The sequence below is a fragment of the Apiospora phragmitis genome (genome assembly GCF_038363925.1).
Source record: "Apiospora phragmitis strain CBS 135458 chromosome Unknown utg000013l:1.0-2965645.0:1.0-2969333.0, whole genome shotgun sequence".
Classification (NCBI taxonomy): Eukaryota; Fungi; Ascomycota; class Sordariomycetes; order Amphisphaeriales; family Apiosporaceae; genus Apiospora; species Apiospora phragmitis.
Window position 1 is genome coordinate 380,944 of NW_027117413.1, and position 16,970 is coordinate 397,913.

The 16,970-nt window shown below is 52.7% G+C and overlaps 5 protein-coding genes across 5 annotated transcripts; 1 reads left to right on the forward strand and 4 right to left on the reverse strand.

Moving 5' to 3' along the window:
• Positions 1 to 2,434: 2,434 nt before the first annotated feature.
• Positions 2,435 to 4,293, reverse strand: PG994_013865 (heterokaryon incompatibility protein-domain-containing protein; the record flags this gene model as incomplete). Its single annotated transcript, XM_066865274.1, has 3 exons — positions 2,435 to 3,451; positions 3,486 to 4,239; positions 4,283 to 4,293. The coding sequence occupies 3 exons, from the start codon at positions 4,291 to 4,293 to the stop codon at positions 2,435 to 2,437; spliced, it is 1,782 nt and encodes a 593-aa protein (XP_066708403.1).
• Positions 4,294 to 6,277: 1,984 nt separating this feature from the next.
• Positions 6,278 to 7,568, reverse strand: PG994_013866 (kynureninase; the record flags this gene model as incomplete). Its single annotated transcript, XM_066865275.1, has 3 exons — positions 6,278 to 6,952; positions 7,007 to 7,368; positions 7,439 to 7,568. 3 exons carry the CDS (start codon positions 7,566 to 7,568, stop codon positions 6,278 to 6,280), a joined length of 1,167 nt encoding a protein of 388 aa, XP_066708404.1.
• Positions 7,569 to 7,850: 282 nt separating this feature from the next.
• PG994_013867 (uncharacterized protein) lies at positions 7,851 to 8,507 on the reverse strand (the record flags this gene model as incomplete). Its single annotated transcript, XM_066865276.1, has 1 exon — positions 7,851 to 8,507. The coding sequence occupies one exon, from the start codon at positions 8,505 to 8,507 to the stop codon at positions 7,851 to 7,853; it is 657 nt and encodes a 218-aa protein (XP_066708405.1).
• Positions 8,508 to 10,067: 1,560 nt separating this feature from the next.
• PG994_013868 (uncharacterized protein) lies at positions 10,068 to 10,698 on the reverse strand (the record flags this gene model as incomplete). The annotated part of the gene is made up of 2 exons (XM_066865277.1): positions 10,068 to 10,238; positions 10,321 to 10,698. 2 exons carry the CDS (start codon positions 10,696 to 10,698, stop codon positions 10,068 to 10,070), a joined length of 549 nt encoding a protein of 182 aa, XP_066708406.1.
• Positions 10,699 to 12,343: 1,645 nt separating this feature from the next.
• PG994_013869 (uncharacterized protein) lies at positions 12,344 to 12,595 on the forward strand (the record flags this gene model as incomplete). Its single annotated transcript, XM_066865278.1, has 1 exon — positions 12,344 to 12,595. The coding sequence occupies one exon, from the start codon at positions 12,344 to 12,346 to the stop codon at positions 12,593 to 12,595; it is 252 nt and encodes an 83-aa protein (XP_066708407.1).
• Positions 12,596 to 16,970: the final 4,375 nt, after the last annotated feature.

Consider the following 16,970-nt stretch of genomic DNA (forward strand, 5'->3'; position numbering starts at 1 on the left):
TACCTGCGTGACTCGAGTCCGTGTGAAAGTGAGCTAGTCATTCTTACCAGACTCACGCAACGTGCTAATCAGTCGACAGAAACGTGGGAAGTTCCTCTATTTCCACTGGCCCAAGCCATAGCAGCTCATCAGACCTATGCTGGCGAGCAATTTGTAAGCTTAAAATACCGAGAGTTATTTATAAAAGAGCTGATTCAAGACGACTATAGCTTGACTATACACAGTTTGTCATCAGCGTATCTCGTACTCACAAGCAACGATCTCCGCTCCGATTGATACCGCAAATGGTCACATTGCAGTTTGCCTCGGCTCATCAATTACCTATGGTATGCTCAGTCCAATCCGTTCCAAATTGATGAGGTTCATAGTTCATCCGTTTTATGTAGGCTCTTGCCTGGGCGGGCTATCACTATGCTCTGTGAGGATAGTGAACATGTGCCTCTGCTTCGCCAGGAACTAGAGCTATCGGAGCGGCGGAGTAGCACATATCAAACCAAGGATCTCTTGCTTCCTGATAGCTTCCTTCGCGAATCCTCGAGACGGAACCCACTTAACTGCTGTCAGTTTACATGGGTTCTGCAAATAAAGGGGGTGACCCATCCGTGATTTTTGGCTTATATTATAGTGGTACTATTCTTCGGCTATTACGTTAAGCATGTGGTGCGCTGACAGGAGCCATTCGAGCAAATCGAGAGGTCTTTTCATAATTCTGCGCAGGACCCCAATGCTGACTACTCGGATTTGTTTCTATCATTGCCTGGGTCAGACGATGATGACAACCTCCAAAGTGTCATAAAACAAATATAACCCGGTTAACATGGGATGCTTCATGTGAGGGGAGCTCTACCACATTTAAGAGTAGACAAGCTATATTAATTAGTGGCACAACACGACATTGGAGAAATTATTTACGATTTCGATAGAATATTTAGACATGGCCATTCATTGAAGTATATATATCTTGAAAACGCGCGTAGCCTCGTTATAGAAACTAAGCCAAAAGAGTGACGATTAAACAAATAAGTACCGCCACAAGAACGAGTTGCTTTCATTTCCTGTGCGGCTGAGATAGTATCAAACCGAACTTGAAGGAATGGAATGACCACCTGGTCTAGACCCCATATGGTGTCCTAACACAGGAGGCTCTAGCACGTAGCCTTGACGCTCTTGATCTGGACCTGTAAGGTAATCTGATCAGAATGTTGCAGCACTGTCAAAGGGAATGTTGACTGTCTGGAAGAAAATGTTGCAGACCTCGCCGCCGAAGGAGTTGACGTAGGCTGCATTGACCATGGCGACGACGGTGAGGCACAGGGCATGGATCTAATACAGAATGGATGGTAATTGACGCCTTGCTGGCGTTTGTGGGCGCTCTTGCCGGCGGGTTCTACTGGCTGGGCAAGCGGCGCAGCAGGAACAAGAAGCGGAAATCAATGATGATGATAGGCGACGGGATTGGCAACGACGGCCACGACGCCTTTTACAAAGGAGTTTATATAAAACCGAGGGCCAATTTGAACTGCATCTTGAATACGACGTGGTTGTGGTAAAAGGGGCTTGGTTGTGTCACGTAATCGGATGTTGGGAATCGAGATTGAGGTTGGGTTGATCTTGGTGAGGCATATATGAAAGACAGCGTGGAAAAGCCCAGGTATATACCGAATCAGTCCCGGTATGGAATTGAAAGAGAAGTTAAGCAGAGCCAACTACTATGATCTCACTACTATACCCGGTGAGCAGTGGGTCCTCAGTGGTTGCATTCAGGATGGTTCTATCTAAGCAGGAAGTCCTCAGACGAACAAGTTATATACCAAAGGAGCATTACTAGTGTTGGATTTAATTAATATATGACGTTCACTACATCCCTGGAAACATTTCTCCGTATCGACCCTATAGTAAGCTGACGAGGCTCTCATCACCTCTAGCGTGGATTGGCGAAGGCAAGATCAAGACCAAGGAGGAAGTTGTCACCGGAATGGATTCTGCGCCAGAAGCATTCAATAGGCTATGGAATGGCGATAAGCTCGGAAAGTTGGTGCTGAAGGTTGACTGAGCTGGGCAGAGGGTTTGTTTTTTTCTACCCCTGGCTTCCACTCAGTGACCTACTGTTGTTGCCCCGAACGAATATATGGGTACATTACCTGGTATCTAAATACACCCGGAGATGAGTTCCAGACTTCTTATAGGCCCTTACGGGCGTAGCCGAATACGAGAGAAACTTCCTTCCAACTAACTTAACTCCCCGTCCCTGCAGAGTCACTGCATCCATATAGCCCACGAGACACGACGAGGTAATATTTCAAGTACCCCAATGCGTGATGGGTTATAAATAATAAAGCTCAACGATGGCACTCAATCGGGATTATTAAGGAGTTTAGATTTAGTTTAGATTTAGTTCATAATAATCATTAATGTATAGCATATTCCGCCAACTTCAGCTTTCCCGCATCCAACATGTCGATCGCCCGACCATCCATATAACGGTGAAGATACACGTCCCCACGAACCTGTACTCGCCGCGCGGTCCCTCAGCCCGCAGCAGCACCGGCGTCGAGCACCCGGGCGGTACTACGATGATGTCGCCGGGCGCCATGTACCCGGTCCCCATGCCGAGGCGGCCGCGCCGGGTGAGGAAGAAGCAGCGGCCCATCATGCGGTTGCCAAAGTGCGTCTGGAGGAACTGGCGCGGCGACTCGCCCGGGCCCAGGTCGACCCTCATGGCGACATCGTCGTCCTCGGCGTGACGGCGCAGCTCCGCGTCGAGGGCGAGGTGCGGCAGGCGCGCCCGCAGCAGCGTCGCGAGCACGTGGTAGCAAACCTCGAGCCACTGGCGGGGCCGGCTGGTCCACGACCCCGGGGTCTGGCCCAGGCAGAGGGTCTCGGCGAACTCGTCCTGGATGCTGACGGCCACGTCGGGTGCTATTCGCTCGACGTATTGCAGCACCAGCGCCCGCCAGTGCAGGAACGCCATGAGCCAGTCGCTGGATCGGCAGTGCGTCCCGACGGCCACGCCCTGTCTCTCAACCATTTCCAGGTAGATGCCCTTGAACTGCAGCTTGTTGAGGTGCGGGTCGGTGAACCGGGTGTCGGCCCTTCTCTTCTTAGAGGCGGAGAACCTAAACCTATGGCCCATGGCTGAAGTCTGGAGAATGTGCGACCAGTCCGGGACAAACGACGGGAGGCTGTGGGCTCCTGTGTAGAGCGGAAAATGAATGGCGTCACATATCACGTCGAGGCGGCCCGTCATATTGATGAGTGTGTCAACAATGTCCGAGTAGACGAATTTGACTGATTTGTCGTAGTTGGGCTGGAACTCCTGGCTAATCGATTCGGGGGAGAATGCCCAGGATGCCATAGAGCTTGTCTCTCGGATCCGAGGCGAGCTTTCGTCGATAAAGGCGAAGAACATGAAGCAGAGCCTCATCGCCGAGGGATTCGTCAGGTTTGTAGCCTGGCAGGCTGTTGGGTCCCTCATAGACAAGTACCTGCGAGGTGCTGAACTGGTACGGCACCCTGGACCACTCGTCCATCTTTCGTTCGGTCACCTCGTTGATCTCGGCCCGATGGGCCAGGAACACGTCAGATGCTTTGCGGTACACTTTCCAAGATACTTTCGTCGAGCCGCAGTAGACAATAGGGTCGTCTGGTGCGTTCAAGACCTCCTGCATGATCCAAAATCTCTGCCAGTAGTTCCTCGCGAACAGCGAGACCACGGCCGCAAGGCTGCCACTCTTGTGACCCGAGCGTATCAGCATGGAAACCTCCCTGGGCGAGTCTGCCTTATCGGCCATGTCTTGGAGGAAGCGAACAGCATCATTGCTGCCGTCGGCCTCGGGGCCTAGCCAGGTGGCGACGGATGACGCCAAGGAGTAAATTGAGGTCATCAGCCGGACCTGCTGCGATCGTTCATCTCGGTTTTGCTGGTCGATGCACAGGGCATCTACCCAAACCCAGATGGACTTCTGCTTGTCATGCAGGGCTGCCAGTGCGCCGTAGAGACTGGAAGCTACTGGCAGATCGCATTGGGATTCCTCATGGTACAGGCGGATGCTTTCTTTGAGCCCGGTGCCCCCCCCCCCCCAGGCATAGGAGATAGCTGTGTAGGGGTGCAGCTGGTCGAGAGAAACGTGGATGATCTCACACTTGACCTGGTGTTTTCTTTCCGGGTATACCCCAAGTAGGCGGATATGCCCTGCTTCAAGAGGTCGGTAGTGGTAAGGTTGATCCCCGAGAATTCCACTGTGGATGGTGTCAATGGTGTTGAGTAGCGTGGCCGTCTGACTTGCACGCCATTCAGGATTCAGGTTCCTTGGTCGGCTGTCGCTGTTCCATCGTTTGAGATCGACGGTTGGAGACGGTGAGGAGTGGTCACTATGTACAAATGAGTCTCTCAAGTTGCTCCCATGGTTACTGGGCGACAAGGAGTGGCGGCGTCCACGCTCTGTTGGATGCTCTGCCTGTTCGGGGGTAACGAGGACTGGCAACCCCGTTACATTGGGTTGATATCCAGTGCATGGTCTCCTCTGATCGGGAGTCGTGTTCTGAGGAGTCGCATCCCGATTCCCACGGCCATTCTGCATGTGATAATCAGGCGATGGAACTCGAGCATATGTTGAGCCCGGATCATTAGGCGTTTGGCGAGACACAGGTCGATCGCTAACCTTGTGGCAGGTAACGGAGCTTCCACGTCGCGCCTGTTCGCCTGATGGCCACGTGGCTGGTGCCAGGCGGACGGCGGAGATGGAACTCGAGCAACATAAGTTGATATTGACGATCCACCCTGTTTCGCAGGTGCTGCCGGGTGGTACATGGTGCGTTGTTGTGGGGAGTGGTGCTTGACGGTGTCTTGTTGCTGCCGGTGGTGATCGGCCATCCTCCGCCTTCTGCTTGCATCGCCGTGATTTAGAGAATAGCCATCGTGTATCGGAGGGCGCCGAGAAATATTGTGGTATTGCAGGTCTAGAAACCACGTTCACGTTTCGATCCATGGGTATTGATGGATTGAAACGCCTCGCCTTCTGTTGGAAATAAGTAGAAAACCAAGCTGACGCCTGGCTGAAGACAAGAAGCTGGCTGTGTCTATCGTAAGCAAGGCTGCAGATAGCAAATGAGGGGTATGGAAGGATGTGCCGCATCTGTATTGGCCACAGTCCAGCATGGCGCATACACCACTTCTTTCCATTCAGCCTAAGTTTGGTTTTTTGTTGACCGGCTTACTCCTTTGGGGGCTTTACGAAGGAGTACTGTCGATATGATACCCAATAGTCCCAAGAGTATTCGGCTATTGTTACGGGATATAATACTGATATACCCAGATGGCCCACTGGCCATACCTCGCGTACATGTATGCATGACGGAGACCAATGGATGTATGCATTTGCCTGCTCGGATTGCTGTCCATCGTCGGTGTAAGTAGGCCTCAATCAACATCACACCAGGGTGACCTGTAGAAATAAGGACAGCATTTTTGCGTGAGGCGCTGCGCACAGGAGTAAAGATAATGTCACTCGAGCTTGTGGCCAAGACCTCTGGCAGCCTATCCATGATGTGGTCGTACAAGCCGAGAATGTCCCCGTCCCTTATCTTCGGGTGCAGCATGCGGTGCAGTAGGTAGAGTCGACCGGTAAGGAGGTTCATGGGTGGCAAAGTACTCGGCCGAAGCAGTGCATCTCTACCGTTACTCCGTATCGTATGCTGACATGCGTGCTGAGCAGTAGCAGCCCCCGCGGCGGAACTCGGACTGGGGCCCCTGTCCAGTGGTCTGACCCCAAACTTCAGCTTGCCAGCGGGGTTCGGCAGGCTTCGTTCACGGCAAAGCGTTCGTATCACTATTATCAAGGACGTGCATCCCACCCTGCCCCCCTTCTGGCGTCCAGCCAATTGTCTAGCCGTTGGGCGTTATCCCAGCATGTGCATCTGTCCCTGCCGTGATAAACATCAATTGCACCCGGTGAAGCGCTCATTACATGAAATAAATAAATAACTCCAGTATTTATAACGAGATAGTCTCTGAATCTATTGGATCTAAGCGGACTTGCTTTTGTTAGCTGTTAATAGTGCTGATTGAAAGGCTTGCACAAATGCCACACAATCGCTGAAAGTGTTGTACAAGGGAGCGGGGGCAACACGGATGACGTCCGGCTCTCGCTCATCCACCATGACTCCAGCCCGCTCAAGCTCTTTCATAGCGACCGAGAGCAAGCCATCTGCAAGCAAAAGGCTCAGCTGGGCGCCTCGTCGTTCCGGCTCAGGGGGTGTGATGATGCGGAAAAGCTTTCTAGCATCCTGGGACATGGACTCTCAGGCAATGCTGCAGGAAAGCCGTAAGTTTCATGGACTTTTCTCGGAGAACGGGCACACCTCCCGCGAGCTCGAAGACCTCCAGGGAAGCAGTCAAGCTGGTGATGTCGAGGATGCTGGGATTGCTGAGCTGGAAACCGGCAGCCCCTTTCACTGGATGGAATTTGGTTTCCATGGCAAACCGTGTGCCCTTATCGTTTCCCCACCAACCAGACAGCCGCTTCCCGTACCCACGCTCGGGTGTGTCGTCGGTGATCGTAGTTGTCACCAGACTGTTCCGAGAGTTGATGAACATTCCACCAATGCACCCAGGCCCGCCGTTTAGGTACTTGTAGGTGCACCAAGCTGCGGCGTCTACGTCCCAATCGTGCAGCGACAGAGGCACATTGCCGACTGCATGGGCGAGATCCCAGATGATGAAGATACCGCGCTCGCGAGCGAAGGCCGTGATGGTTGGGATATCGAGGAGCTGACCGGTATAGTACTGGACACCGGGGAGGAGTATCAAAGCTGTGTCTGAGGCATGCTCTGATATCAACGATGTGATGTCATCCGTTGTCAAGACATTGTCCTCAGAAGATGGAGACTGGACAGTAACCATGGAGGTCTCCGGTGACAGGCCATGATGTTGGATCTGGCTAAGTACCGCAAACTGCAGACGTGGATGTTAGTCTCGAAAAGGGGCAGGGGCATATTGGCAACGTACATGGTCGCTCGGGAATGCCTTGCGCTCAAGGATGATCTTATGCCTGCCGTTGGGGTCCGGGTTATAGAAGGCCGTCATCAAGAGATGGAGATTGGCCGTCAACGTTTGCATGACGGCCACCTCCGAAACGTCTGCCCCCACGATCGGGGCCATTAATTGTGCTCCTTTCTCATCCGCGTGTAACCAGGTAGGCAACGGCGAATCGTCCAGGGGCTTAAAATGACCCTGGACGCCCTGCGTCCCCCATGTGTCAAGGTACTGCTTGATGCGTGTGGATGTTCGCTTGGGCTGAAGTCCCAGCGAGTTGCCGCAGAGATAGGTGCATGGCACTTGGCCTTCTTGCGGAGACGTTGCATGTGAATCTGAGGATGACGGTTAGTCGTACAAGATGAGACGCAGCTTAAGCAGGTGATAAGGCTGAAGAAGACTGACCTTGTGTGGCTAATGTTGCTCGTTTGATATCGGCCTTGGTAGGTATGACGAACTCGCTCCTCAAAGAATGGAGATGATCGTCCTTGTCTAGTACCTCGGCTTGAGCCGAGAGATCGAGCGGCTGCGACATGGAAAGTGACGTTGGTCAGTGACGGGACAGGGATATGGATGGTTACACTAAATGCAATAGGCGACTAAATTGCACAAGTACAAGCAAGTCGTATGTATATACACCTGGTAGTGAAAATAAGGTAAGAAGGGAGGTAGTCGAGATAAGCAATTGCCCGAATGTTAGGATCGGAGATGGTGACGTCTCGGCTAGCTGCGGGTGGTGAGATGAAGTTGGAACCCCGCCTGCTGAAATCGTTTGAATCTCACTTTAAGCTAAATCAAGCAGGTGGGGCACAGACTGCTAGCACTGTTCAACGCCAAAAGTCCTCCAGCTTTGCCCTTCCCCTGTTCGGCCTTTTGCTGCCTGGCTTCTCTCAGGAGCCCTCTGCTTCTGCCAGTAGTACCACAGTGCCAATGTAAGCAGAGTCGTCGGCACAGCCCAGGCCCAGTATATCCAGAAGTTGTGGGACATGGCCCAGCTCGTGTCGGTGTCAAACTTGAAGAATGACATGCTGAAGATGCTGGAAATGAAGGTTGGCGGCAGGAAGGTCAGCGTGAGCATGGAAATCGTCTTCATGGCCGCGCTGTCTTCCTTCGCAGCCTTGCCAATGGCCACCGACACCCCGGAGTCGTACTGCGTCACCATGTGGAACGCAAGCTGGATCTCATTCTGAAGCCTCTTCTCATTCGCCTTCGATCGCCAGCGCAGGCCCTTGAGCAACTGCTGTGAGAACAACAGGCGATCGTGCACCATCTGCCAGCCATCATCGTCTGCCACCTGGGCTTTGACAGACTCATGCTGCGACAGCATACCATCCATCGTCTCGACGGCTACATCGAGCGTTTCCGTGACGTGCACAGCATGGCGCGAAATATCGTGCAAAAATCGATATGGTGGTTCCGGTTTCTCCTGTGGCGCAACCTTTTCGACCGCCCTGACATGATTGCGGATCGCCATGACTGTTTTATCTTCCAGGCACGCAACCTCGCCCATTAACTTGGTATATGGCCAGAAAGGATCTCGGCTGCACCCCATTTCCAAAGGGGAAAAGAGGCAGCGATGCTCTCAATCAAAGATGGATGGGCATCAAATACGAGGACGGATACCTGATTTGATGACGCCACCCAATGAGTGAAGATGTTTACTTTCAGCCATTCGTACTGTGCGCTCTCGCCGACCAGCTTCATCTCAAAATACGCCCATGTATCTAGTTTGTGTCAGAACCGGTACGCGACTCGATGCTCATTCTGGGCCTACCGATACTCGTTCGGCCAACGGTATCTCGTTTTGCTTCGCAGCCGAAATATCCATTGGAGCTCTTGCAATGGTCCGTCCACCATATGTCAGGCATTCCGAAAGCCTGTTGGAGCGTACGGCGACAGCGCCCACAGCCGCGCAAATTACTGGCGCTCGCAAACCTAGCTCGATCAGCAAGAGAAAAGGCAGGCATTGATCTCCGACTCACAATATACACACAGAGGAATCCTGGCAGAACCAGCGAGAGCCACGAGCGGGATCTACATGTAACTCCTGAGACTTTACTTGACGTCTCGATACCGGCTGGGTGTAATCAATGGCCTCCGACCCCGGCTGCTGTTGTGGCCATTGCAGGATTGTGATGTCCGAGTTTTTCGGACAAGGTTCAGCGGACATGTTGTTGGTAAGTCTATTGGTGATATTGAACAGCTAGCTCGCTCTGAATTTCCAGACATGAAGGTTGAAGTGAGGAGTATAAGTATAGCTGGTTGTGCTTATGGCGGCAGGGCATAATCAAGGCTGCGCCCGCTTCAAGGCTGAGAGTGAACCAGTCACAAGGTGTTAGGCAACCTGACAAGGCAGCAACAAAGCTTGGCAATTTCCTACTAGGCAGCAAACTACAGATTCCGCTACGCCCCAAGATTCTGTGATCTGATAGCACCCAAGAAAAACGAAGCAACCACTCGGGGCAATGCATCAGCTCTCACATGGGAAAGCGTTTCTTCTCAAATCGTCACGTTTTATCCGCCCAGTCCATTACTTTCCTACAATGAAAGTGGCCTTTATGCGCTGTTGCTCTCCGACATGAAACCCGCTTCAATGAAGAAAACCCATAACAATCTGAAGAGTTCGACGTCTACTATCCAAAGCACGGCAGTTTTGGAGAATATCGGAGCCATGCAGGAACTACGTGACCCGAAGAAAACCAATCCGGTCCAAAAGAAAGGAGCGAAAAGAACGACAACCAGGTGATCGGTGCATCTATCTGAAACAGGCTCTCCCTGAGCCTCATGGAAGAACCGTGATACTTTATATTCGTGCTCTTGGCCCGGTTGCTTGCACGTTGCCACTGCCCAGATTCGAAGCGGTGGCCAATATGACTTTCACCATTGCTGGCCTGGGAACTTCTCTGACCGCCCGGCACTGTCCACGTCTAGGATACGGCGACACAGCTTGTTGGAGCAATAGACAGTGCTCTCCACCCCTGGTCGGGTTCTGTGAACGCCCGAGAGCCTCTGGAAAACGTGTTGCGACTGTTCTTTAGCTCCAGCGTTCTGCATAGGGGTTGCATTCGTGTACAGAAAAGATCTTCATGGACTCCACAACTAAATTGTTGTCCGACAGTTTGAACCTTTCTGAGTCGGCCGTCTGAACAGTAGGGTCGGTTAGGATGCCACCGACTCCCTGCAAGTCGTTGATGAGAAAATAGCCCTATAAGCGCTCATAGGTGAAATGGGAGAACGCCTGGGCAGCCTCATTGCAGGGATCATCGGGTCTCTTGTTTTTGACGTACAGGTGGTTGTTGTTGTACTTGACATAGCCCCTGGATGAAAGGTTCGAGCGAGATGCATCCACTCTTTGCGTAGGTGGACGAGGACTCGACCTGGAGAGCTGCCGTTACCATAAAGTCGATAGAGTACCTCTTCCCGACCAAGGCGTTGAACTCGAGAGCGAAAGCCTTGCACAAGGCCTGGATCCGCATGTCCTCGGCCAGATGGGCAATCTTTATGCCTGATTTCTTGAAGGCCTTCACCACGAACCTGTCTTTCCCCGCCTCCGTTCGAGCATAGGATGCAGTACGCATGGCTCCTTGGCCAAAAGGCATGGATCGAGTTTGGATGGTCAGGTGCTGAACGACATTTGACTTAATGTTATCATCGTGGGCCATCATGTCGCTGAGAGTAGTCCAGAGCGAAAAGTGGCGGGAATGCTATTCAGAGCTGCTCAGACGATAAATATGATCGCCTTCCGAAAATACTACAAGATCCTTCTGGGGAGAGATCTACCTAAAAAAGGCACCTCCGAGGCCCTGATCGCTTCTTTGTCGTCTATGAGTTCAACCGAAGGCAACACGGAGCTGATACAGTTACTACTTGACCACGGCGCGGCTGTAGACTAGGGGGGTTTTGCGCCGTTCAGCCTGGCAGTACGGCTTGGGCCACCCCAGGTTGTCAAGTTGCTGAGTGACCACATTACGAGCGACACGATGGCAGCCACGGCTTTCGAGGTCGTCCGGAAAACGGCTTCCCCGAACAAGCGATCGCAACTCGAAGCGAACCATCGCTTGTTGAAGTGGACAATCAGCGGCCCAGCAAAATAGCAAGCTTTATCGGACAATATACTGAGCGACGATCGGGATGTCCTGATTGTGAAAAGTAAGTCTACTGGTCCATGGGGCAGACCCAAACGAAGACAAGGCTCTCTGCTTCGTCGATGCCGCGCGAGCAGGAGCAGAAGTCGAGTTCCGAGCCCTTAGCTGGCGCGCAGAACCGTTCACCGTCATCAATGTGTTCTTGGATCGTTTTGATAACGAAAGCAAGATCACTCAATGGCTGACTATCTGCCTGAAGGAATGCCACTCGCGGACGGCCATCGAGGACAGTGATACGATACTAGTCAAGTGCTTACGCAAATTTCCACGAGGCCACCGTCTCCTGGAACTATTACTTAGCAATGGTGTTTCCTCGGAAGCCATGACAAAATGCCAGCTGCACGGTGACTGGAAATCCGAGCGCTGCACAACTCTCAAATGGGCCCTGTCTTTTACCCAACCCAAGGTGGATACTGTCTGTATACTAACACTCTTGCGTGCAATGACAAGCTCATGTACGTACACCCCGAAGTTGCTGGTTGCTTGACCACATGCTCTAGTTTTATCGAGACCAACGTTCCCATTGATAAAAGCTCTTCGGACATTCTCAAGTGAACAGACGAAACTCACTGCAGCCTTCCTTTGCCTGTTAGACAAGTCAAGAATTCCGGTCCTGGAGGCGTTGCTTGAAACTGATCGAGACTGTATCATCAACCAGAAGATCCTTCACTCCAACCTCGAACGGCTGGCCATACCACCTGAAACATCTGAAGAAAAGCAAACCGTTAATAACGCGGACTATGTAGCCGTAGGCGATGCTTCGATATTGCTCGGCAACTCGATGCATACCGTTTGTTGGGCTGTGAACAAGCCCCTAATAGCGGCAACCTACATCTGGCAGCGCAGCTGGCATTGCGAAAGATTGTCGAGTGATTCCTCCGCGAAGACGACGCAAATCACGAGGATGAGACCTGGGACTTCTACATCCCGTTGGCACTGGCCTGCGCCACGAAGCCCTTGCCTCGTACCAAGATCGCTGATGAAGAGTCGAGATGGAGGGACCGGCTGACGCAGGTAGTACGACTACTGGCTCCCCATACAGGCCGAGATTGGAAATCGAAAAACCAAAGGACGCTGCTCCACATCGCACTGGAGCAAGGCGTAGACGAACATTCTACTTCGGAACTGATTCAAGCTTTGGGAGTCACCAGTGATAGGGGCAAGAATGATGAGATACTTGATCAAGGGCAAGGACAATATCTACTACTCACCGGACCAGTGGCTTATACGGCTCTCGAAGGTCGAACCGGAAACGATATTGGCCCGGAACGTCACACTTGCGAAAGCTGGACTCACGTCTTGCTACTACAGGGATGTCCGACTGGGAGGCCCAGTCGGACAGCCGGCGGGCTATTGCGGCCTGCCCCCGGAGCTGGCGAAATTGTGGAACAAGCTAGAGGGGATGTCAGAGGTATAGCTTTCGGGAATGCATGGCCCTGTCGGGGAAGAGAGCCGCTGCGGTGATGACCCGGCCCTGTTTGCCGGGGCTTGAAAGGGGTAGAAAGCAGCTGGAATCTTGCCGCATACTTACGGCAGTCCATATTCTCGGAACAGAGTCTGGTGCTTCTGGGCAGGTGAGATACCCGTCCAGGGTGTGATACAGAAAGTCGTCGACAGCGGCCATGAACAGGCGACAATCAAGCACCTCATGCCTGCAGCCCACTCAGCACTACATAGTCCGAGATGCCACCAGCCGCCGCTGAGGTAGAAGTTAGAGCTGGGGTCAACACAAGCAGTCGCGAATCGGGGAGACGGACTGCCAGGTTCCTACAGCAGGCCTCAGCCGGGCATGAGCCGGCCCCGTCGCGGACACTCTGCTCGGCGCGCATCAGTGCTGGGGCGACCTAGCTAGGGCGCACCCCCAGATCTGACGTGACTATATGCACAGTTCAATGTATGCAATGCATTGCAGCGATTGCAGCAGAGTCGCCCGAGCCGTGGTACTGACGAGGGAAGCCCTGCAGTGAAATAGTCCCGAGTGCACGAAGGTCAGAATGCAACTGGTTGATTACAGCTGCAGACTACTAATCAGACATAGCGCAGATCGCTGAGCTGTGCCCTGAGTCTCTCTCTCTCGTTGGCGGATAGGCCTGTCGCCGTCGCCGTCGGCACGACCTGGAAAACTCGGTGGTAGGACCTCCAAGCACCAATTCGTCACGTCCTCTACGTACTCACGCTCACGCTGTCGAAACTCGAATGAGCTTATCAGCCGAGAGCGCAGGCTTCGAATGCGTCCGAAGCCAACTCTCAATTTCGCGACGTGGGAAACGGATACACAGTTGTCGTGCAAAACTCTACTCCTGGAGAAGCAAAAGCGCAACGATTGAGCCATCAGACGCGACGCATGCCCGCCACGAAGTCGAGGCAGCGGAAGGGAGGAGTGAAGATGTTAAGTGCCGTGTGCCTGTAGATATGCAGTAGACTCGCAGGCGAAAGGCATTATCACAATCTTTACTTTGTCGTTGTGGGCCACTCACTCCCTGGTTGATGTCCCTCGCGAGAATTGCATCATTGACTTGTCCGATTGACAAATAAGCAACGTCCCAATGCTTTCGTCTGTTCTTGGTATGCCACTTTCGGCACTCTGTCTGATATTTTTCTAGAACCATCTGATCTATCTGACTTTACACTCAAAGTTCCGTTCTGATATTCTTCATGTTGGTTTTACCAGGAGCAGTGCTATGCGACAGCCAGTTTCAATGCATTCTCTTGGGGGTTCGGGTTACGGCAATTAGGCTTGGCAGATATTTTCACACACGCAACGCAAGACTGTCCATGTTAAACTTGAGGTTGGTGGCAGTGCTCAACGCAACAGCGGCCGTTTTCTCGTACCCAGGCCGATCGAGATGCACGACACACGAGATACACGAGGTACAAGGGCATTGTTGACAATTGATCTCTTTTTTCTTTTCTTTTACGATTTCCCCCTGAATAACGGTTGCGCAGAAAACCTTGGCGGGCTTTGAGCATGCAGCCTCTAGCTAGTACGTACCTACAGAATACTTCCAGATCAATTGATGCTCTCCAACCAGGCGGCCTGAGCCTGAGCCTGAGCCCCTGCGACGCTAATCCGCCTGGAACCTGCCGAACCGAACCCCAAACTCGATGCATGCTGGATGCTGGGATTACGACGACACGGGAAGAAAAGAAGCCTCAACTCTCCAACTCTCCAGAACCGCATCGACAACTTCCCTACCCCGGACCCGTTTGTTTTCTGGTCTCTGTAGTGTTACCGAGGGCCCAGTTCCGACATTTGCTCTGGCCTCTGCGCTTCTGCACAAATTCGTGGTAATATCCTGCCATGCTCGTGACGTGTAGCCCGTGGTTCTGATGGGGTAACTATTACCCCCATTTTACATGATCGCAAGGGTGAGCAGACACTTAGCGACCACGAGGCCACTCGGTTTGACGCCAACAGCCCCAACTTCGCTGTAGCAAACAGTTCCAACCCGCCTCTGACCGCAGTGGAAATCTCCCCGTGGCAGAACCCGTGGCTCCCCATGGAATATGGCGGACTATACTATTACCAAATTTTACCAAATCTTAGCGAATCTAAATGCGCTGGCTGCTCCACGATGGATTGCAATTTACTAATATGAGCTGAGTTCCATGGATCAATCTTTAATCGCGGGGAAGGTGGATGCCAGGGGATACGGGGGATGCTGGGGATGCCAATACTGGGGGATGAAATCTCTTCGCCAGAGCTATCTCCTAATGATCTCCTAATGAACCGTATGGGGGAGGCCCAGAACAGTTAGAAGCGCCATGCCAAGTTGCTTCCCCGGATTACGGCTTGGGGAAACCCTTTTGGCATGGTTTCTCCATCAATGATGTTATCACGAGGCGAAGCCCAATTGCCTCAGGTAATGGTCTAGGGCTCTGGGCAGTCTCGCCTGATTGACCACCTTCGTTTCGGTCCCCATCCGCGTAGATCAGCGGGCTTCCCAATTGAGAAAAGGGACAGCTAGGTTTGCAGCTTCATTGTTGGTGGCCTGGGGGCATGAGCAGGAGGCGGTAAAAGAAACTTATCCATAGGCCGCTCTCGATCGTCGGCCAGCGCACCCCAGGAAGTCGCTTGATCCAAATATTCCTGGGCTGCGGGAGGGAAAAGCCGTTAATGTTGCACTACCGAGTCCCGACTTCGATAGACCCCTGATTAAATTAGGAAGGGGGAAAAAAGCATTCTCGTCCTGTACGACCAGCTCCAACAGAATAAGTCAAGGCAACAACAAAAAAAGGGCCATTCTGAGAGCCGGTTCCGCAAGCCGCGTGTAGGTAAGGTAGGTAATTTAGAGTGCTCTGACATGCAATTGACACGAGACATCTATCTGGAAAGTAAACACGTACCTAACAATCTACAGAATTTAGACCGAGGCCACCAAAAGCTCCGCGGGTGTTGACACCACCGGACACACTAAAACATCCGCCGAAAGGCCGTGGGAAATGCCTTGCTTGAGGCGTATCAGAAACAACAAAAACCTCACGATGCTGCAAGTTTGGAGAGCGTCGCAATCAGCAGTGGAGCACCACCTTGGATCCTCGGGTTAGGATGAACAGTGAGCCTCGAATAACCGGTACCGCTGTGGGTGTGCCATGTACTGCGGCGACCTGCCAGCCAGGATGCACATGCCCCTTACGAGTTAGTGTCTTGGATGACTGGCAGCGGCGCTAGCACGCTAAAGGCATCAAATGGATCGGCCTTCATGTACGACGATCAGGTACCGTGCCTCCGGGCCAATAGCAAACTTGCCCGCCATACTCGAACAGCCCTGGGGCTACCTGGAATTTCTATTTGGTAATGACAGCAAAGCTCATGATCGCTAGAGTCATGGACCTTGTCAAATACCTCAGGTCGAATGTATTTCTCTCTCTCCTTGGATCAGGATGAGGTCAATGGAATCGCACGCCATTGCGCTGTACGCAGTCCCAACGAGCGCAGTATATAAGAGGCCCCTAATGCCCGTCCGTCTGGCCCATTGCCGTCTGGTTGGTATCACGACCTCACCCCCAAGCACCAATTACCTAGTTCCAGGGGACAGACTTTCCCGTTATCTTTTAGCTGTTTCTTTTTCATCTTTCAGCTGGGAAGGCTTCCTTATCTCATCGGGTTCGCCTTGATCTCCAAGCCTGTCATCAGCCCAAGCTTCCGGTCTTGGCTGTGCAAACCCTCCATCTCCCGCCCTAGAGCTGATAGCATCATTTCGACGTACCTCACCCCCTTATTCGCCCTCGCAATTGTAGCAGACACCCGCTGCGGATTCGCTTCCTCCAGCTTACTCGTGTCCTTATCCCCAATCTCTCGTGAACGCGGGAGTGAAATCCTCGTGTTCTTGTGGTGGATATCGCTTTTGTCGAACCTTTCGATTCCCCCCTCAAAACCTTCCGACCTCTACAAGCCAGGGTACAACACTTGCCCCTCCAAAACTAACATCGTCATAACCAACCCCCCAAAAAACACATCTTGCGTCCAACGCAACTCTCCTCCACAAAACCGCCGACGCTCTCGCTGCGGCAACCATACCTTGTTTCCTCACTCATTCGCAAACATTCCAACGGATTTCAGTGACCGCTAGTCAAGGGTCACAGCAGCCAGCTAGCCCGGTAAGTTTGCTTTTTGATTAGAGGTCCTGTCTTGCCTTATCTCTCGTACCGAGCCACGATCACACGAGTCGAGCGGTGAAGCGGACGCTACTCTCCCAGTCGACCGGGTCGCCGAGATAACATTCACGGTGCCACCCAAGCGGCTTATCTCGTGCCAGTGATTGCCCCGTCAGCCCAGCGCCCAGCCCAGC